At 43.5% G+C, this 23068-nt stretch overlaps 2 protein-coding genes across 2 annotated transcripts; one reads left to right on the forward strand and one right to left on the reverse strand.

The window, feature by feature from the left end:
* The first annotated feature begins 1226 nt into the window (after window positions 1-1226).
* Window positions 1227-8544, forward strand: LOC309800706 (eukaryotic translation initiation factor 2D-like). The gene is made up of 5 exons (XM_082615017.1): window positions 1227-1292; window positions 4434-4541; window positions 6363-6616; window positions 7117-7234; window positions 8406-8544. The coding sequence occupies exons 2-5, from the start codon at window positions 4462-4464 to the stop codon at window positions 8416-8418; spliced, it is 465 nt and encodes a 154-aa protein (XP_082471143.1). The 5' UTR covers window positions 1227-1292; window positions 4434-4461; the 3' UTR covers window positions 8419-8544.
* LOC309800705 (dual specificity tyrosine-phosphorylation-regulated kinase 3) lies at window positions 8462-10110 on the reverse strand (the record flags this gene model as incomplete). Its single annotated transcript, XM_082615016.1, has 1 exon — window positions 8462-10110. Exon 1 carries the CDS (start codon window positions 9977-9979, stop codon window positions 8462-8464), a length of 1518 nt encoding a protein of 505 aa, XP_082471142.1. The 5' UTR covers window positions 9980-10110.
* Between the last annotated feature and the right edge of the window lie 12958 nt (window positions 10111-23068).

Here is a 23068-nt window from a genome sequence, read left to right on the forward strand (position 1 = left end):
GTGGAGTTTCAGGGCATGTAAAAAATGCTTCTTAAAACTTTCACTAGTGGAATTTTCTTAAGATACTGAAGAGATACTGTGATGGGAAAGAAGCTGGGTTAGTTAAACTCCATACCCAGCTGTCTTAGTGGTGGACTTTGGTTGCGATGTCTCACAGGGATTCTTTCTTAGGCTCTTGTCTGGCTCTCAGGATACTTTGCTTGCTTTCTTTGTCACAGATCTCAGAGAGGCAGTGTCCTTTTCTCTTTTCCATGGCTGCTGACACCTACTTTGTCATTTGGGGGCTTTTCTTCCTCCCAGCTTGGCTGCAGCAGTGCAGTGCAGTCTCCTACCCCAGGCCACCCCCACCCCGACCCTGCTTTGCTGCTGTACACATACAAGCCCTTTTTGATCTAAGGGTTTTACTGCTAATCCCTGTGGAAACAGAGAGAATAAAAATAATAAACATGGGAAAGTTTCAGAATTTCTTACAGGTTGGCGCCCTGGTTTCGGATTACTTGCTTCTGAGGACATAAAAGGAATCCTCGTTGGGGCTCTGTCCCTACTTTTATCCACTATGGCCATGTTTGGCTGCTGCCGTCCAGGTGGAACAATAGGTGCCTCCAAGTCTCAAGTGACACCCAGTTTCTTAAGTCTCCGCCTTCTTCAAGACTGCAGCCTCTTTGAGAAGGGAGTCAGCCTGATGTAAACTATATGGAATGTGTTTCCCACAGGAAAAGGGGCACTCAGTTCCCAGAGAGGGGAAAAGGGATACTGGACAGGCAAAAGCAGATGTTCACTTCATCACTAGTTTTAGCCTTACACATAAATATCCAACTTTGGCAGCTAAACAGACTCTTAGAGCTGTAGCTCACTTCATGTGTCTTCCGACCAGTAAAAGTGATAACTTCTCAAGATCGTAGATTGAGAGAAACTACTGCAAAGAGCTCAGTATAAATATGTAAAGAATGCAGGTCTCTAAGGCTAAAGGAAGCAAGGATTCTCAAGTAAATAGCATATAACATATAAACCGCTTCACAAACTTGGGGTAACCTAATAAAAAAAAAAGAATGCAGCTTCTTTGGGCATCCCCTTACAACCTTCTCTCTAGTTTTGACTTGAGTTTCTTTTCTACATGTTGATTAATGTGGCCTCAGTGTTTGGCTTTGCCATTCCCCAGGGGGTTGACTTTTGGGCAGTAAGTGTTTTCTGGCTCTCTTCTTGGACAGTGTACACCCTGTGGTCTTATCCTGATCTTCTAGCAACATTTACAACATGGCCCCTGGTGCTTGAAAAACTGGTGGGGGGAGCAGGTAAGAGTATTTTCCTATATTCTGGATAGTGGCTGAAACCTACTTAGTAAAGGCCAACTACTTTAATAAATGTACCCATTTTGTGCATTCATATGATTGAAAAATAGAATTCTTCCCTCATGTCTGTTGCATCTCTTACTTGGCTGCTTCCATAAGCTCTCTGACCCTGCTGTAAGGCTTAAATAAGATAAGTGACATGAAAGTGCTCTGTGAACTGCCATATGCTATACTTTAGATTAATAAACTGAATTTAGGAAACCAGAATAAGATAGATCATGGAAGTGGACCCTCAGCTTGGTGCTTCAGTTTGACCACTAGTCTCCCAGAAGGAAAAGGTCTGATCCTCAGTTTGCCACTTTTTATTTTCACTATGAATAATGTAGTTGATGCTTAACAAATGTATGTTTGTTGAGCAAGTGAGTAAATGACGCAGTAAACTGTGGAGTTAGTTGCGATGCTTTTGTTTCCTGCAGATTTGATGCTGCCAGGGCTAGTGGTGCCCCCTGCTGGTCTGCCTCGGGTACAGAAGGGTGACCTCTGTGCCATTGCCTTGGTGGGGAACAGGAACTGTGCCAGTCAGCTGTGCCTGTGGGGAAAAAACTTAGGGAAAACTTGGGAGGGGTGGGAATGACAACTTCACAGCATATGGATAAAGGATTAAAAGAAAAAACATATTCTTCCTGAGCAATCAGAGAGTGGGGAATGGCAGTGAGCCTGTGGGGTGTCCATACATCTGGGCCAAGGGTATTTGCTCCTGCTGCTGCTTCTTCCTTTTTAAAATTTATTTGTTTTTTTTCTCCTTTAAAACTTTTTTTCTTAGATTTACAGAAGAGTTGCAAGTATAGTACAGAGTCCTGAAATACTCCTTACCCAGCTTCCTGTAATGATAACATCTTGTATAACCACAGTACAGTTATCAACACTAAGGAATTAACATTGGTTCAGTCCTTTTGACACTATTACAGACTTTATGCATATTTCCCCAGTTTTCCCACGATGTCTTTTTTCTCTTTTTTTGTGTTCAAGAATCCAGTCCAGGGTACCACATTGCATTTAGTTGTCATGTCTTCTTAGTCTCCTCTCTGTGACATTTTCTTGGTCTTTCCTGCCTTGCATGACTTCAACATTATTTTTGTCGAACATCCACATCATCATCCTCATCTTTTAATTATTTTTAATAGATTTATTGAGATATAGTTTTCATACTATAAAATTCACCTGTTTCAAATGTACGATTCAGTGATTTTTTTTTAGTATATTTACAGGGTTGTTCAGCCATCACCACAGTGTCTCTTTTTTAAAATAAATTAGGAAGTAATGGTATGAACAGTTCTGAAAAATCGAAACCCTCTCACCCCATAATCCTTTTCTCCTAGAAGTAACCATTATTCTGATGCATGTCCTTGTCAGCCTTCTTCAATGCATATATACACGTGCATATAAAATGTATGGTTTGGGGTGTGTATGTTTAAAAATACAAATGAACAAACTTTATCCCTATTACTTTTTCACTTCAGGTAGTGGGGACATGTTCCATGTCAGCAAGCACAGATAAGCTGAATCTTTTTACCCACTGTGGGGTGATGGGAAAAGTCCTCTTCTAGTGGACATTGTGGTTGCCTCTACTTCGTCTCTATCACAAACAAGATCTTCCTGAGGCCTCTAGGGACACTAGTGCCAATATTTTTCTAAAGTAGATACTAGGGAGCAGAACTGTTTGGCTGAAGATCGTGCATATGTTCTGTTGCCCTATAAAAATGCTGTGTCAGTTTTCCCTCCTACCTACAGGGTATATGGAGCCTGTTTCCTTACATGCTCACCGACATTGGATATGATGGGTCATTTTCATTTGTATCATCCTGAATGAAAAATGACATCTTATTATTTTACTCATTGCTTCTTTGAGAGGGAAACATGGTAGGCATGGGAGGGGTCAGTGTTTAAAGATCTTATTTTTGTTGCTTATATTCTCCCATTTTCCTTGAACCTTTGGGAACCAAGCACCTAGAAATGTTTCCTTCCTTGTTTACCTGTAGCAAAACTTGAAGTTGAAAAGAATGGTGAAATTATTGTTTTTTTCCCCCGAGTATTCTATCCAAGATCGGAGAAAACTACATAAATGTGTATTTGGCCTCTGAGTTTGGCATTTAGAATGTATGTGGGAATGAATCCTAGGTGGTTTATGGAAGGGGGTGAGGGTACAAGGGAGTTTACGAAAACTACAAGACAGGTTCGAGACCGAAGTTCTTGAGCCATTGACGATTCCAAGGGTGGAAGACAAAGACCCGTCTTTTAGGAACTGGGAAAGAAGCCAAATTCAAAGATTCTGTGGCAGGAACTGACCCATGGGCACAGGAAGTGGAGCCACCGGATTAGCAAACGTTTTTTTTGAAGTTCAGGTGTTGGGAAATCTGCCCTTGAATCGTCTCCCTTGGGTCCAGGCAACGTTGCCAGGCTTGTATATTCCCCTCCTGTTAGCCAGCTGGACACCGATCCTTACAGGCAATGTGTGAGCATTGCTGAGTAACAGTGGGCTGACAGAGATTTCCCATTTGGGCTTTGGAAGTTTTTTGTAGTTATTGTAAATGTGGTTGTTTCTGATATTTTGGACACATCCAGTTCTTAGATAGATGATATACAGAGCAAGCCCTGTTATAAAGAACCCACTCAGAAGGAACCTTTCGTTGGTACCACTGTATCTCTCTTCTCTCTTCCCTCTGGCATCCCTCAGCCTAATTTATGGCATATGAATGGCCTCCCTTCTGAATTTCCATATAGGATGGCTATGCCTTTTTTTAAGATAGGGGAGATAATTTATTTTTTGAAATTAAAGAAAGGGAACTTTAAATATCCTTCTGAGTCCTGCCTGGGTTTGGTTCATAATAAGAATATAAGAATGATAACATCAGTAGAGGAGTTACTTACACAGAAGGGAATATTTGGTCAAGGAATTTTTGAAAGTCATATGTGTAGGTAATTTGAATAAGATTGAGACTGCACCGAGTTTTAGCTCTGTGATACAAGTGGATGCTTCAGATTTGCAACCGTGGTGCTTTGAACACATGTGTAGAAACCTGGTCCTGACATGTGCCCTCCTGGAAGACTTTCCCTGACCCTCGTCTCTGACCTCCTCCTTCTCAGAGCCCCCGTTGCCATCGGAGTTGCTGCCATGTCCACAGCCGAGATGCTGACCTCAGGTGTGAAGGGAAGGGGCTTCTCTGTGCTCCACACCTACCAGGACCACTTGTGGTGGGTTCCATGCTTTTTCTGTTTTATAGGGAGCTGGGTGGGCGGAGGGAGCACAGGGCCTGGATTGAGAAGCGAGAGTTTTGATCCCTGCTGTGTCCTTAGTCAAGTTGCTGACCCTAGACATTAATTTCCTTGCAAAATGTGGAGAAAAGATTTTTTTTTGGCCTGTTTAGAAAAGAAATTACCGAGAACTTTATTTTCTAGGTGAATTATAGAATCCTAGGGCTGGAAGAAGGCCTTAGGGATTGTCTTCTCTGCCTCTCAGTACAGTGATATTCTTTATTTTTATGGCACTGGTCGATCTAGCCTTTTCTGCCGTGTACATTTAGGCATTTTCTGACCCCATGATGAGTGCTCGGGAATTCTCACATCTGAATCCAAATCAAAGTAGAGTAGGTCCTCAGGCACCAGGGTGACAACCTGATGACTTTCCTGTTGTTCAAGTTCCACATTTAGGATCTCCTCCTCATTACAGAACTTGCACTTTCTCACTGTGACGGTTGCTCTCTGGAGCTGTATGTGAGTTTATTTTCTGGTTATTTTCTTGTCATTTAACCAAAATAGTAAGTAGTGCTTTTCTCGAAAGCAGTATACCTGGTCTTCTGGCCAAGTGTTGTGTGGCCTGTTGGTATAGATTTACCCTTACGTTTTGAGTCAGTCTTGGAGTTACTTATTTTACAAATATTGGCCAAGCCCTGCTTTGCTGGAGGTACAGCCTCATCAGTGTGGGTTTCAGCAGGCATCTGAGGGCTGCTTACTCACGTACTCCCAGCACCTTGTTTTCTGACTGTTAGTCTGGGCAGTTAAGGTCCTGTTGTCTAAATTGTTTTCTCAGTGGCTGCCTCAGTCTCCCGTCCTCCCACCCTTTGAAAACACTTACGGTATTTACCCGATCAGAATAGCCTAAACATACGCTCTGGCCTCACTAGTAGCCATACTTAATAAGCCTTGCTGCGGCTGTTAGTAAAACTTTGTTTGACTTGCATAATCTTAGTTAACATAAAGCTTTTTGTTTTTACCGCTCTGCTATGTGGCATCCCTTTTTTTCCTGTCTTCATAAGGCTTAGTGGCATAAAGCCATTGTAATCTCTACTCTGCAGGTTAGATTGCATTCTTTTTTTTCAGTTGAGGTATAGTTGATGTACAGTGTTGTGTTAGTTTCAGGTGTACAGCCAAGTGATTCTAGTGACCATTAGTATATCTAGTGATTCTAGATGTAGATATATACATATATGTTTTTTCTCGGATTCTTTTCCATTAAAGGTTATTACAAGGTATTGAATATAGTTCCCTGTGCTATACAGTTGGTCCTTGTCATTTATCTATTTTAGATTGCATTCTGATTTAACACAGAAGCAGTCTTGAGCAGTCTTGAGCAGTCCAGGTGTTTGTAATTTGTTCCATACGCTCAACCTTGGGTTTGTATTTCACCAACCTGGTACTACAGATGCGTTTGCAATCTTCATTTGGTTATTTAATTCAAAATGGTTTTATTTTTAATTTCTATGAAGGGAATACTTTGGAAGGGGAGCTCCACTTTAACTATGTTGTCTTTAATTTTTCTCTGTCCCTGAATTTCTGTTTGGGTTAAGGAGGAGGCAAGAATTACTCTCCCCATTTCAAAGATGAGGAAACTGAGGCATGGGACTTCTCTGGGCCCAGAATTGGAAACAGAGTTGAGAGGCACACCCAGGTTCTCTGGCCTCTCCTGGACACCCCTGCCTGTGGGTCTTACTCTCTCTGGACCCCTGCTGACCCCCTGACCGGGGCTGGAGAGTGTTGTGGCTGCTGCTCAGTGTTTCTGACATGAGGCTTTTGCAGGCGATCTGGAGACAAGTCCTCTCCACCATCCATTGCTCCACTGGCCCTGGATCCCCCAGATCTCAGTGAAGAGAAGGGGTCTGTCCAGGCAGACACCACCTTGCAGGGAGACATGAGGCGCCTGACCCTGGCGGGAGAGGAGGAGGAGGGGGAGGTTCAGCAGAGGTGTGGGGAGAAGTCCCCGTCGGAAGCTACAGAAGACCCCAGTGTCGGGGGCCTGAGCCCAGAGCCCACGGACAGCAAGACCCTTCCAGGTACAGCTCTGGCAGGAGCAGGGCGCTCGCCTCTCAGTGTAGGGACTGAAGCGCTCGGCTCTGCTTCCGCCCAGAGCAGCGCCACGGCTCCGGGAGGGGCAGGGAAAGGCCTTAGTTTTGGTGAGGGTGGTGCCACAGCCCTTTGCCATCTTACCTGGGAGTCTTGCGCATATGTCGCTTTTCCCTGGATACGCGTCGGCTCTGCTATTTGGACTGTTCCCAGCTACACGGCCCTCTTAGTTTTCTTCTGGCTCTGACTTCTCTATCAGAGAAGCATCTGCGCCTGTCTGGGTGGGACTTTGTGGCCTGACCCCCTCTGTGGGGTCAGACCTCTGTAAAGGCTCAGTGTTCTAGAGAGTCTGGGAGCTTTGGTGCCTGGGAATGGGCTCCTTCAGAGCTGAGGGGTGAGGTACGGATGTCACCGTGCGGGGACTTATCTTGTGCTGCGCGGGCCTTCTGCGGCCCTCAGGAAAGATGTGGTTCTTGTCTTCTCCTTGCAGAGCAAATGGACGAACTGTTGCAGAGATGCTTCTTGCGTGCTTTGAAGTACTGCGTCAAAAAGGCTGACCTCCCTTTACTCACCAGCACTCTCCTGGGCAGCCACATGTTCTCCTGCTGGTATGGAAGGCATGGTGTGGGCTGGGGGCCGGGCGGTGGGTCTGTCTCCTGCTCTTTGGTGGTAGGATGGGACAAGGCTGATGGGGGAATTGTTTTAGGGACATGATGTGGAAAGAGCGAAGTGGAGGGTTGACCTGGCAAATACTGAGTTTTAAAGACTTCAGTTTTAGCCAGTGAAAGGACGTCGAGGAAATGAAGGTTAAAATTCGCAAGGCGCTTTGATCACTGCCTCTGCTGTGGTGATTCTGGGCTCTTTTACGGATTGGGCAGCATGTCCGGCCCCGGAAGGGCCCTGGGGCAGCCTGTTTGTTCTGGAGGCTTCAGTCCCCTCACCTTTCTGAAGAGTAGGTGGGCCAGATTAGGTTGTGTCAGCAGGAAGAATCGGTGTGAACCCCCCACCCGACCCGCACACACAGCCACCAGCAGAGGGAGTGTTACATGTGGGTTGAACCTGGACTTTGAAGACTGAGCCATCTGGGCTCAAAAGCCAGCTCCCCAGGGTGTTGGAGCAAAGGTGTATTTGAGCCCATTACCAGGCTTCTCTGAGCCCTGATTTCTAACACTTGTAAGATTGCTGTCAAGATCGAATAACCTGACATTTAATAAGCACCCAGTAAATATTATCATGTCAGGAGATTTGCTTATTGATTTTCACCTCAAGTCTGAACTTCTTTCTTTTTGAGGATTTTGCTCTGTTTTTTAAACAAGGGGTTTTAATGTAATTCTCTTCCTCTACATGTGAGCTTCTTTAAGGCATCCTATACACATGTGGGGTCTGGAGTGCGCGGCAGATCTAGTTTTCAGTCTCATCTATAACTACGGCCATGTCCCAAATTAAGCCTCTGGAACAGATGCCGAGGGAGACTAGAAGTGAACGTTCAGGATATACTTTCTGGTATATCGTCTACCTTGAGAGAAAAGGATTTAAACCCACAGAATAATACACAGGTTGGTGAACACCTGACAATAATAACAAAAGATGCACTGACTTATAAAAAGTCTTTTACTATGTATCCCAGGATGGCCAATACAAGCTGGTTAGGTAATTAGCCCTTCAAGAGTTCTTTTACAGTCATATAAAAATGCTTTGCCTTGTTAAAAAAAGATATCTAGTCTACCAAAAACATATCCATTAATGGGCTTGGTGTTGTTTCTTTTTTTCCATTTTCAGGTTTGCAAGATGATTAAAAATACCTACATATCATCTCTGAGCACACCAGCTGTCCATTAGCTAATCAGTTTTGGCAATACAGTGCACAGAGGTATACCACCACTGGTTTCTGACATTAAGTTAGCTTTAAGCTTATTGGCTATTCGTACAATTGGAGGCAGCTTGCAACCCAGGCCCTGGAAAGCATTTGCAGGGTTTACTACCCTTTTGCCTGACACCTTTTCAGTGGTGAGAGGTCTGGGCACAGACTTGCTAATCCAAGGGTGTCTTAGTGCTTGAGCTGGGGTCAGGCGGGCAGAGGGGTCCCAGGTAAGACACCTTTTCAAAAAGTCTATGAAGAAGTAATCATCACACCCCTTCAGTGCTGTCCGCCAGTCTTTGCTGCCTGGGGGACCCCGCTTCTTACCCCTCCGTGAACGACCTCCCACAAACACAACCCTCCCATCTGCCCGACTGGTCACAAAACAGTAGCGAGGTAGGCCCCTGGAGTTAATAAAGTACTTGGCACGTTTGGATTGCTCCAGGAGTTTTGGTGGTGGCATCCCTAGAAGCTCCATCATACAGGCCAGCTGGTCTCCTTCATCCTCTCCAGGGAAGAGAGGATGTCCTGTTAAAAGTTCTGCAAGGATGCAGCCAAAACTCCACATGTCAATGGACGTGCTGTAGCGGCTTCCTAAGATGATCTCTGGAGCTCTGTAGAACCGAGACTGGATATAGGTGTCAAGCTTCCGGTACTCAAAACAGCTGGACCCAAAGTCAATGACCTTAGTCGCACTGTGCCCATAGTGTTTCAGGAGAATGTTTTCTGGCTTCAGGTCACAGTGAATGATCTTGTTTCTGTGGAGAGCATCCAAGGATTGCAAGATGGATTGAGCAAACTTGCGAACCAACTGGATACTAAAACCCTGGAACTTGTTTTTTTTCATGAGCTCATAAAGGTCTACGCTCAGTAACTCAAAGGCCATGCAAACATGGTTCCGGAACGTGAAACTTTCCAGCATATGGATAACGTTCATGCTACCGGTTTTATCCCGCTTTTTAAGATGCTCCAAAATCCGGATCTCCTCGGCTGCTTGGCGATGGAGGTGCTTTTCATTGCGTACCATCTTCAGGGCCACGTACTGTCGAAGTTTGTGATCATAGACCCGGGCTACCTGCCCAAAACTGCCCTTGCCAATAATTTTCAGCACCTCATATCGATAAGCTAGATGGTCTCGAGGCACGTGAATGTAGGCCCCATCTGCATCATCATAACCCCCATTATTGGGACCACCGATAACTCCATGTCTTTTTTTGGCATTTGGACCCACAAAGTAAATTTCTGGATAATTGATGATTTCCAGCTTCTCATAAGCAGTGAGGTGGTGTTTATACTGCTTCAGTGCTTGTTCTGGAGTCAGAGGCAACACTTTGGATGCTTTGGATGAACTGCTGGATTTTACTGTATTCACACGATCTGAACTTTTACCCTGAGAAACTGTAGGAGAGCATTTTTCAGAGTCGTTGATGCCATCTGACTGAAAAGTATCAGATCTTCTGTTGCCAGATTCTTGAAATAGTTGTTCTACCTTCATCTCACCTCCATTCAGGAAGCACTGAGTAGGATCTCTTGTTAAATGCTCAGTGGTGATCTACGGCAAAGAGAAGTGAATCTATGTTAAAGTCACTAAAAACGGTGGAAGAACGAAAGAATCATCCCCCTGACTGAACAAAACAACAAAACATGCCAGTTGTGTAGTTAAAAGGCCCAAAAGTGAGATAAGAAAAGCAGGAGTCTCTAGAAACTCGTGTTATGTTAATCCTTAGGTTCCCTGACTGCTGTGGCCACCCCAGCCCCACTACATAGGCCTCCCTTTGTTCAAAACAAGACGGTCATCTTACCATACCCGAAACATGCTAGATTCCTTCTAACTGGTATGTCTTCCTACCGAGAATCTTTTCACCCCATCCACTCAAATCCTACGCTCTTTCATAGCCCAATGCTAGTCCTCCCTCTTCCACTTAGAACTACTCCAAGCCCATACTAACTATGGCTCCACTCACATCTTAGCTGCAGCTTTTCGAGTCTACCACGTAATCTGGCCCTTGTTATATATATACTGTCCTATATTGTTCACAAACTGTTTCAGGTATCTTCCCAAATCTTAAGGGCATGTACCAGGAGCAAATGAATACATATTAAAGTGTTCTGTAAATGATACAGGGACAGAGGCAGGATGTGATCCCCAGGTCTTCTGAATCTTGGTCCAGAACATTAACATAACCTGGTACCAGCTTCTCCTAGTGCCTGTACTATTCTCCAGTAGGGCTGAATGTTGACCTTGGCCTGGAATCAACCAAGGCCTCATCATCTACTCCTGGGTCCCCAAATAAATGATCGCATCTTCCTATCTCAGTTCATTGAATCACAAAATTTCTAATCCAGAGAGAACTCTTGAGATCACCAAGGCCAATTCTTTATGTATCTGATGAATAGCAGTGAGAATCTAAGGCCCCAGGGTGCTGCTTGTAAAACTCTCCTAAAGACAAAGAGTCTCCTTTCTCTCTCCTTCCCTTGCTCATAGACACATACACTAGTCTCCCTCAGCAAACGCCTACGTGACAAAGGCATACAACTCTTTTTACTTGATTTGGCATCACCTTTTCCTGCAAGGAACAATAACCCACAGAAGAAAACTCTACTTATTAAATACCTCTGAAATGAAATAAGATTCTTTGAAACTCGATGGAGGGAAAGACAATGAAAAAGCCAAACGCTAAAAAGAATACTAAGAAAAATATAAGAATGTGCTAGAAGGAAAGAAGAAAAAAAGTGCTACATCTGTTGTTTAAAAGAAAAAGTCTGGGATACTTCAAAGAACAACTGTTTTCTTAACAGACCCTGAAGAACTTTACCCCCGATCTGTATGATTGAGAGCCTCTACGATCAGGGGTAGATAATTCCAGAGAAGCTCTGAGCTATCTTTATGATCTCTTAAAATATAACGCAAATTATAAGGTAATGATCCAAAGTGGCCAACCATTTAAAAAAGAGAATTTTAATATAACCTAAGCAAACAACACCTGACCCATCACCTATATAAATAAAAATATAAAAGATGTAAATATAAAAAACAAAAAAGGGATGAAAAAAAAATTAAGTGTTGGCATACTTTAGACAGCCCCTAATTTAGTTATAAAAGCACGACATTAGTTCCTGCCTGCTTCTTTTAGGTCATTTAATCAATTTAAACATTTATATAGTACTACAGTTACAAAAATGAGGCACTGCACCATCTTACATATAAGCAAAGCAGCCAGTACAACGGTAGCCATACTTTGGCATTGAGTTTCTCAATAAAGAGGCAAGATACGGACCAGGAGAGGTCTCTGATACCAAAATAGAGAACTATCACTAGTCAAGAAAATAAAACACAGGCTGGCAGACAGAACCTAAATACCTTGCTAAGATGTAAATATAATGCAACATTTTGTTTATCAGCAATTAAGTCAAATAACCATTCCTGTTTTTAGGGATGGAAAAAAAAGGCCTCATCCATCCATCTAACATTCACATGAGCACTAATTGTTCACAATTATAAAAGTGCCAAAAAACAGGTTACCTCAAGGCACTACAATCTATTAGGAGATAGGTTTGGCTGAACTAGGGAATTATAATTATTTGGTTTTAGGTAGATTTACATAACAAAACCAAATATTTGCATGCATCTAAACCAGTTTTCCTTAAATTTTTACTACCTAACCTAAATGCATCTAAATATTTACTGCTAAAATCCTGGGGACACATTCTGAAGAAATGTGAAGTCAGAAGGCCTAGGTTGGGGTCCTGGCTACACTGCTCAAAAACTGTAGGTCCCAGGGTAGGCTTAACCTTTAGCCCAGTTTCTTAGCCTCAATTTCTTTATCTTTAAAATGTGGATAATAATACCTCCTTGCAGGATGTTGTGTGAATCAAATTATAATTAATAATATATGTGAAAGACCCTCAGAAACTATAAAACATGTTAAAAACACTGGTAACAGTTAGGCAAAATTCTCAATATATTGTTTAAACTCCAATACACCCTCCCTATCCCCTTTCAGCTTCTCTTTTCTCTCTGTGGTGCCTTCCTCTGCAGTTCCAGACTCCCTCCACCAGACATCTGGCATTAACTATGCCTTCTGCTCCGTGAAGGCCTGCACAATCAGCCTTCCCTTAGGATGCATGGAAACACCTCACCCACTTTCTCCCCCACATAAAACCTCCTTTCAACTTGCCATGCAATTTAATGGGTTATCTCTCCAGACATATTTGACCTTTAAAAAGATCAATGCCTTAACACAAGGGAATGACTCTCTAGGACCCGCGGTCATCAATGACAAGCTGGTAGGAAAGGTATTTGTGGTCCAGGGTCCACCCCTGGGCATTTCACCTACTCTACCTACTTGTAAGGCTGTGCTGGCTCTGGAGGTATTCATTTCTGTTTGTGGTAAAGAGAGGGTCTCAGGTACAGACTGTTAATAAGAACAGAAATTTAACTTCCACAGAACTATTACAATAAGATTAAGGATGTCATTTGGATTTCCTGACTCATGGTTTTTCCTTAAAGTGAGCCTAAATCTCTCTCTCTGCAAATTAAGTCTTATTTTGCCCTCCGGAACTACACAGGAGTGTCCAAATTTCCATGTTAAAGCCCTTCAGATACCTAAAAGGGGCTGTCCTGCCTTCACCATTTTTTCTCGAGGCTCATCATCCCCATCACATCCTCCACCTCACACAGCCTGGGTCAGGCTGCCTTACTATATCCTATTCACGTTCTCAACACGTTATGGGCTGCACGTTATATCTCTCTGCAAGTGTGCCTTCCAGAACAGAACAAGACACTTCAGGTCTAGTCCCCTGAGGACTGTCAAGGTTTGAACCTCCAATGAATCTGAAGAATTCCAGAAAGAAATTTTTCCACACAGGGAGGGGTTCTCACCTTAGCTTTCTTTCCTTTCCTGTAATAACTCAAATACTGCTCTGAATCAATTATGTATCAAGTCTGCTGTGCTATAAATAAAATCTTCCTTCCGTTCTAGGAGAATCTAGAATTTTCACACATGTTAAAGTAGTTACAAAACACTATATATTTCTAGTCTAGGGTGATAATCACAATAACTGACCAATGTCTGCTATCGACTTCAAATATTTTAACTATGTAATTATATCCAGAGAGACAAATAATGCCAGATTAATCCTGTTTTATTTAAGAATGCTTCATGTACATTGTTAATTCGGAGCGCTCTTTTTTTTTTTTTTAACACCCCTGTATTGGAGTATAATTGCTTTACAATGGTGTGTTAGTTTCTGCTTTATAACAAAGCGAATCAGCCATACATATACATATGTCCCCATATCTCCTCCCTCTTGCGTCTCCCATCCTCCCTATCCCACCCCTCTAGGTGGTCACAAAGCACCGAGCTGATCAATTTGGAGCACTCTTGACATTTCAAATAGAATCTTCAACTGCGTTAATCAAGTCTTAAAGATCTTGTTGAGAAATTCAGAAAAGGAACATCCTTCTCGTCCAGATATAAAACACCACCCCCTCCCTCATTCTCGACCCTAAATCTCTGCAACACAAAGCTAACCCAATAAAAGCCTATGAGCAGATGATTTATAGTTTACAACAAGAATGTAAGGGCATCTTGGATAAACAAGGAAGCCAAAGCACTTTGTGAAATGAGCAATAGCGTCTCGCAATGGAGTCATGGCATAATGAACTATCAGTGTTACTAAGAGGTCAAAAGCACTTTTTTCAGCAAAATTTGCAAAGACAGCATTGTTTTAGAATCTAAAATCTTGTGTTTTGCAAGCTGTGTTACTCTGAATACCACACAGTAAAAAAAATTCATTTTGATCCTGAAACATACAATTTAATTGCCCTACTATATGGTGATTAGCACTGGCCAACTGAAGTAAAGTTAAAATGGACTTTAAGTCACATGATGACGGACTGTAAAAGTTTCCCAGAGAGATGTGCTAATTGTCAGCAAGTAACCACGAAATCTGATAGTCAACACACGAGTATATAGGTGGTTCTGGAGCTCTTAGAGGTTTTTACATATTAAAAACAATAAGCTTGTGGAGAATGGAAACTTACTGCACTTTGGAAAGGAGATTAAAAATAGGGTGACCAGCCTTCCAAATATATGTAGCCCGTATCTTGTAATATTATTAGCCTTGAAAGTAGTGAAGGGGTTGATTTTTAATGGCAAAAGCTGACAAACCGTTGGGAAGGACTATGAAAAATGCAAGCAGTGTTTTACATAGAAATAATTTTAGGTCTTAAACAGAAATATGAAGGAGAACTATTGATAAATTAGTCTACTCAATTATTCAGTTTGTTCGTTGATGATATATGCAGCAAATTTTAAAGTCACAGGATAGATTCTCCCTGTCATGGAACTTGTCCAAAACCCTGCTCTCCCTACCTCTCTATGAGTGCCGAGGGAATGGGAATTAATTTATTCTCTTAAACATAAAACGGTGTCAAAAGCTAAATGTCTGCAAGCTCCAAAATGATTAAATGCATCGAAACCAAAATGTATTGCTCAAGTTTCATTTATGATCTATAAAATGGTTCTCTTAAGCATACTAATAAGCTAGGACTGCATTTCTACCGTGCAGGAAAAATCTGCAGATCTGTAAGTTCAGAGGTATTTTCTGTTTCTTGTTCTTGTTAAAATGAGCCATCATAATATACTGTACATATCATTCTATGAAAAAAAAATAACCACTATCAAGGGCTTCCCTGGTGGCGCAGTGGTTGAGAGTCCGCCTGCCAATGCAGGGGACACGGGTTCGTGTCCCGGTCCGGGAAGATCCCACATGCAGCGGAGTGGCTGGGCCCGTCAGCCATGGCCGCTGAGCCTGCGCGTCCGGAGCCTGTGCTCCGCAACGGGAGAGGCCACAACGGCCACAACGGCCACAACGGTGAGAGGCCCGCATACCGCAAAAAAACAAACAAACAAACAAACACTATCTAGATAAAAGTAGCATGTTGTTTTTTTCCCTATTTACCCCAGTGATTGAAAGGAATAGGTGGGCTCCAAATCAAAATCATTCTGAAAAGCTGAACTTGGACCACAGAAATTGTTATTTCAAAGTCAAGAGAAACCAAAAGTGAATAGAAAAGAGCCTGGGTTACCAGTGACATGTACCTGTACCTTGACCATTTAAAGTAGCACTTCCTCCTTTCCAGGCCCATTAGAGCTCAAAGAATTACTTCATTTACTTACATTTAGTCTTCTGGGTAGAGGTGGTTCAGAAGGATTGCAGAGTGCATTTGAACAGGGTGAGCCTTTGGTTTCATCTATTATCACGACACTATCATAGACAAAATCATCCAATCTAGTTGAAAGGATTACAGATAAAATCTGTCAGTAACTGAAGTATATAAATTTGTATTTCCAAAACACCCTTTAACTGCTTCATATCTGCTACAAAGAATAATTAATACAAACAAATGTCCACACTGCATTTTGGCACTGAATACACACCACAGGGGTATTTGGCAGAGGAAGGGAGGAAACCCAACTTTTCCTCCTTTTTTTATTTTTAAAGATAACAGCATTTCTAGGTTTATAGTTTGAAATTGTTAAAATACGTCTTACTTTCTGAATGTTGTTAACAATAGGGACCATCAAAAGAATCTCATTTAACTTACTACTTGAAAACGAAGGCTAGTTGAAATCTGAAGCCTAAAAGCTAACCAGAACAAACAAACAAGACAGAGAACTGTATTTTCAAGTCGGAGACTTGGATTCTAATCTCAGCTCTACCACTGGCTACTCTACCTTCCTCTCTGAGCCGTTGGCCACATGTTGTAAAGGGAAGAATAGTTCCAGTCTACGCACTTCTGGGTCTCACAAGCAAGAAATAAAAGGCCTTCTTAGGGCTTTCTCTATATTTATTTATTTATTTTCCTACTTAACATCTATCTAACTTGTAGAAAACTACAGTGAATTCTACAGCAAATACTATAGGGATTCTCTAAATTACAAAACGTACTGGATTTCACATCTTTACCCACTTAATTTTCGGGTGGATGGTGGAAGCTAAATGCCAAATGATAATTTTTCTCTGCTCTTTAACGCTGTGCCTCCCTCCACCGCTGTAAGGGAACACAAAAGACGGAGAGGATTTATTTAATCCACAGGATGGCGCTGAATAATGTATTTCATCTGCCACCAAGAACATGGATTTCCCAGTAACACACATCAGCATTTCATTGTATCATTTTTACATGATATACTATGAATACAATGATAATGAGCCAGCTGCAAGGGAAGAATTTTTTTTAATCTTTAAAACTATGCTGGAATATTTTAGTGGCTTATAAAAACTGTTTTGTAAAATTCCAGAGTTTTCTTAATCGATGTGTTATAGGAGTACAAAGAGAAAAAAAACGAAAAACAAAAACCAAACAGAAAACCCACTACAAATATTTTTGGAATGTTCTCTTTTTAAAAAACATGCTTACATTCTGATAAAATTATACCTTTAACGGGAACTGCTTCATTGACAAGAACCAAAAATTCTGGATGTGACTGATTCTTTGCCAACAGCACGAATAAAACAAACAAAATGGGACAGACGTCCACATTTACAAAGAAGACAGACTGAAGACCTACAAGATTTCCTATAAATAGCCAAAGGAAATTACCCAAAGGTAGTCTCCATGCAAATGAAGTGGGCAGGTGGTCCCTACTCTCCATTAAGGTGTAAAATCCTATGAAAGGTGGAGAATCTCTCAAAACACGATCCACAAAAAGTCCTACTCGGCAGAGCCCCTCACCTACACCCCTCACGGCAAAGCCCTTGGTTATCTGCTCTGAGCAACAGGGCTTATTGGAAAAGGTATTGCTCCCTGTGTCCCCCAGTTTGCTAAAAAGCCCCACCAAAAACATCCCAGCTTCTCAGAGTTCCTACCATATACCCCCGATGTAGGACTTCAGAAATAATCCCCAGGGTGGGAATTCTTCTTTGCCTAACTCCTTTCTAGCCCACTCCCGCGCTGGGCTGGGGGCAGGGGAGCTGATGGAGAGGAAGAGGGTGGGCCAGTCCCGGAGAGGGAGTCAGACCCCTTCCCTCGTCCTTACTGCTTGGGGGCTCGCTCAACCTCCAGCCCAGTCCATCCACGCCCCCCGACCTCGCCTGCCAGCTGCAGCGGCTCCTTCGGGAGCCCCAGCGCGTTATCCCCCGGCGCCGTTACCTCCGCGGCTGGGGCGGCAGTCCGTCTCCTGGCGGCCCCGCATCTTTCCGCCCGGGCCCGCGAGCTGTGCCTCCCATCCATTAGCTCCGGACCCCCCGGAGGGAGGGGCGGCGTTTGGACGGTCAGGCGAGCAGCGTCCACCTGAGCTGGGGCGGCTGCCTCCCGGGCCGCGACGTTTCCTCGGTACCTCTCTTCCACACAGTGCACCTCCCAGCGCGTCCGCTCGGGACTGGCTGGGGTCGACAACTGCCAGAGGAGCAGCAGGGGCGGGAAGGGGAGCGGTGTGGTCGCCTAGCAACCGCGACACGCCCCTTGAAACGCCTCGGCGCAACAATGTGGCCACGCACAGGGGCGGGGCCGAGGCCACTCCCCACTGAGCGGCGCGTGTCTCGGAAGCTCTCGCTGGCCCTGGAAGGTGGGAGGCGGGAGGCTGGGAACCCGCCGCCTGAGGTTCTCTGGTCGCTGGCCGAGGCCTGAGGGCCGCGGCTGGGGAGGTAGAAGGGCCCTGATGGAGGGTTTGTGAAATAGCAGCCCCCGATTTCTGCCTCAGAAGTGGCAGCCGGCACCTCACGGTCAGCTAGCTATCTCTTAGCAAGTTGCAGCCTAGAGTTCTAAAACCTCCCTTGAATATGAATAAAATGAGAACGAAAGACATGGGTAATTTTCTCAGACTTCTCCACTGAGGGGCGTCCCTCCGGAGGGTAATGAGTTAACAGAGGAAACCAATAATAATAAACCCATTTTGTGACACCACCGGCGCCACGAATCTTTTCATTTAACCTCGGTAACCATACTAGATGACATCCCTCTTTTATATAGATTTAACTAGGATCCGGAATTTAAGCTGAGGTATGTCTGACTCCCCTGCAATGGGATGCCACGGATGGTAGGGCTCAGAGCCATTTTAAGGATGAGGAAAGTGAGGCCAGAGGAGATCTGTGGTTGGCAAAGCCTGAACTAAATGTCTCCAAATTCCCAGCCTTCGTCCTGCTGCACCAGACCCCCTGGAAAGAAGGCTCTTCCTGTCTTCTTCCTTGGAATGGGTGGGGGTTTTCCCTTTGCTTTTCTGAAAAGTTAAGATGCCTCGGCAACACCAAGGGTAAGCGGATTTGGATAGTTGGAACGAAAGTGAAAGGGAAGGAGGTTAAAACAGAAGAACACAAGTGTTGTTTTCTTGAGCGTAACAGCCAGTCGGATTATCTAAACCTACGAAACACGAGGCAGGCTGTCTGACCCTTGAGGAGAGAACTAAACGTTATGGAAATGCCGAACACGGGCGCCACCTGGTGGGGTGGGGCTTGGGGACTCATTGCCCCAAGCCTGCAGAGCATAGTCCAGAAACCTGAACATTTGCATCCAAGGCTCATTTCCGTGAGACTAAAAGTCAGAGTCCCTGTTCTCATGTCTTTAGTAAAAATGCCCTTAAAATCCAAAGGCTCTTCACTTTATAAATTACTAATGTGTCCGTTTGGGGAACTTTACAATCAATGTTTTCTTTAGCCTATGATAAAAATATAAATTCAAAGATTTTCTTCCATGATGATTTAAAATTTTTTTCTAATCTTATGAATAAGCTTTTTTTTCCTAACCTCGCCCAGCCCCTCCCCCACCCTTCCCCAACCAGAACAATCCTGCCTTCATGTGGGTTTGTATTTAGACTCCTATGGAAGATTTTGTTTGAAGGAAGAGTTCCATGGCAGCGAAAGGTTTGGACTAGATTGTTGCTGAGGTCCTTTCCAGCTCTAAGGTTGCAAAATTGTATTAAATAATCATTGTTCTTAGTACTTATGTGGACCCCTCAGACCACTTTACTGCACTAAACGTTTCGATAGGACTTGCCCCCCCCCCAAGTTTTCTTACCTCCTTCTGAATCACTGCTCTCTCCAAGTCTGCTTTAAGACATAGCTATGTAAGCCACCTTGAAGCATTCTGCTCCCCTTCCTGCCCCTGAGATAGGAAGCACAGAGGCCTCCTTTGTCTTTAGGCTATTGATCCCAAGGTCACGGGAGGGAGGATTACACGAGGATGCTGGCACTTCATGAGTCTCCGACCTTAGTGACCCAAGTAATTTCTTCAAAGAGCCCCTGTTTCATAACAGTGTGGCTGGATTAAAGCCCAATGAGGGCTCTAGCAGGAGCCCCCACACCCCAGCTGAACTGCTGCCCTGTGCGCTCCAGCTCCTGAGCAGCTTCTACATCATTTACACCCTTTCTTCCCTTCCCGTTACCAAGAAACTGGGTTTGCCTCTTGGTGGGTGTTGAGCCAAAAGATGCAATGAAATCAAAGAGTGAGAGAAGGAAGGATTTATTACTTGCAGCAAGTAAGGAGAACCCTGAGGATCTTTCCCAAAACAGTGTCTCCCAGAACTGTCAAACTGGAGAAGTTTTAAGCATATTCATGATTGACAGAGCTCAAGCTTCAGTTGATTGAAGTCATGAAGTTCATAAAACGTCAACATCATTATCCCTTAGGTTCCAGTTGATCTGGTAGCTGAGCACTTCAGGCTAATCTTTGCCATTGAAAGAGAACTGGGACTCTTTAGAACTTCTCTTGCCTAATAACAGGTAATGTTTCTGCATTCTTTTCTTCCCTTAAGATCATTAATTACTGAGACCTGTGCAAGGGCAAGCATTGTGGCCAGGCTTAGACAACAAAATGGCTTCTGTCAAGAAAGCCATGCCTGGTTCTTTTTCTCCAAGGATCCCCTACCCTATCTGCTTATGCTCCCTAGCCCCACTCAAGAGTAGTTCAAAATTTCCATTGTCTCTCTCAGTGCAGCTAAAGCCAGATTTACCTATCGTGGATTAGCCAAATATCCTGTAAGATACCTGCTTGCTTGTTGAAGCCAGTTCTAATATATCTGCAAAATAAGGAACCCCTAAAAAATAAGCAAGAAAAATGGAACTATTCCAGCCTCTTCAAAAATCATCAGAACATTCAGAATGTGATTATAACAGTTTCAAATGTAAAGATGAAGAAAATATTCCTATGGCCACATGCACCTGGAATTTTGTGATGAAACACCTGTTGGTGGGTTAAGTTTAAATTCTTTTCAATAACTATAAATTATTCTTTGCAGCATGATGTGCCATAATGCATAGTATACCATATTAATCACAAAATTGGAATGCACTTAAAAAAAATCATTTATAGAGAACCTATGAAACTCACCATTTTCCTCAAGCTATGTCGACCTCAAGTTCACCTGAGCTCCAGAAACATGTATAGCTATTTTCAGAAACAGAGATTTAACTCACTGAAACACTAAAACCATGTCATTTTTCTGAAGTTTCAGAAAGCTGTCTCTCTTCTGAACCTCATGGACTTCTGCTACCAAACTCAGGTTCAGCTGTTCACCACTCAAAAACCCATACTTGAGAGGCAAGTGTTGCTTGGAAAGGAAAGGTTGCTTTATTCAGGAGGCTGGCAACCTGGGGAGAAGGCAGACTTGTGTCCAAAAACCAACTCCAGAGATTCTGCTGGACCATGAAAGTTTTCAAAAGGAGAATCATTTGGGGAGGGGGTCAGAGTCTTCATTATCTTCTACCTTGGACAGACTTCTGATTGGTTGGTGGTGAGGTAAGAGGGTGGTGTTCCCAGAATCTAGTGCTTAGCCTGAAGTTACCATCCTCCACCTGGGAGGGGGCCCTAGTTCCTGCAGAAGAACTCAAACATATATTGTTATGTATATTCCTTGAAGAGGAACCAGGAACCTGCCCCATGCTGCACTACTGTTTCCTGATTGCTCCTCCTTTCTTTCTGCAATCCCTCCCTTCCCTGATAAGCAACTGTTTGAATCTACCCTTTGGAACTCAGGAAAGGTCAAGGAGGCTGAATGAAGACTATTTCCTACAGAGAAGAAACAGGGGACATGGAAAGGATTTATGCCTTGGAGGGCCCCACAGGGTCCTGCAAGGTTTCACTTCCTGTACTTCTTCCCTCTCTCTCTCTTCCCCAAGCTTTGAAAGTTGCCCCATTAATGCTTCAGGATCTTGAAAACAACAACAACAGCAACAAATAAAGTCCCGATGCTTCTTCCAACACTGTAGACACTTGGTTCTATGTCTCCTAAATCCTGAAGTTTGTCCTTATTAATCCCTAACCCCAGAAAGACTCGTCTTTTCCCAAAATATCTGTCACCTCTTCTAACTCTTCCCAAGTCAACATGACCAGTTCCAGCGACAGACCTGAGGGGCAATGTGAAAGTATGTTTCTGAAGTTTGAAAACCTAACCAGGACTCTTTCTAATATAATTACCGTTTTTAAAAAATATATTCATTTATTTATTTTGGCTGCACTGGGTCTTTGCTGCGGCACGCAGGATCTTCGTTGAGGCATGTGGGATCTTTAGTTACGGCATGCAGACTTTTAGTTGCAGCATGCATGCAGGGTCTAGTTCCCTGACCAGGAATAGAAGCCAGCCCCCTGCATTGGGAGCGCAGAGTCTTACCCACTGGACCACTAGGGAAATCCCTAATTACCATTTATTAAGTCTATTATGTTCCAGGTACCATCAGAAGTGCTTTACATATATTTTCTCATTTAAAACTTATAACAGTCCTGTGAGATAGGTATTATCCCTATTTTACAATTCAGAAAACATTCTCAAAGATTACCAACTTGTCCAAGTTCACCCAGCTGGCGTGTGGTTCCAACTAAAAATTGTCACTTGCCATTGGGCACTACAAAAATGAAGTCTCAAGCCACTGCAGTTGCTGACCTTCAACACACCCTGAAAGGAGTTTAGAGTAGAGATCAGGAATGAGGCCTTCTGTGCTCTGGGAAACATTGGCAGAACAGGCCTTCAGATAGTTGGATATTTTCAGAAGGTTTTATGAGCCCAGTTTCTTGCATCTTCTCATATCTAGAGAATCACTAAAATCATAAATGGAGACATCTGCTCCTCATGAGTAGCAACAACCTTCTGCCAAAATGTGTGCTTGACTGCATGTATCCCTCTTCACCCTAATCACATATATACTGACTTCCACCCTTACCTCTTCAGAGCAGTTTATCAGAGTTATCTGAGAGGCTGTCTTCTGGGCTATAGTCCTCATTCGCCCCAAATAAAACTTAACTCACAACTCTCATGTTGTGCATATTTTTCCAGTCGACAGTTTTGGCGACCATGAAGGGACGCAGAGCAGACTACTCTCCTTTACCTGAACTCTGGGAGAAACTGGAACATTGATAGTATCAGAGACCTCTTGTGTCCATCCACCTCCTTGGAGAGTCCAGACGAATTTGGGTGAGTCTATCCTGGTTCTTGGATCTCCTGTATTGGTTGATGATCCTGAGTTTTATTTGGCAGTGTATAACAGGTACCTGGCCCCCGGTTGAAACTTTCCGGGGTGTGCGGGGGTGGGCTGGCTGAAAAACAATGGGGTTTGCTCAGTTTAAAGACACTGAGCGGTCTGGGCTGAG

This window comes from Mesoplodon mirus (assembly GCF_964341445.2).
Source record: "Mesoplodon mirus genome assembly, chromosome: 3".
Taxonomy (NCBI): Eukaryota; Metazoa; Chordata; class Mammalia; order Artiodactyla; family Ziphiidae; genus Mesoplodon; species Mesoplodon mirus.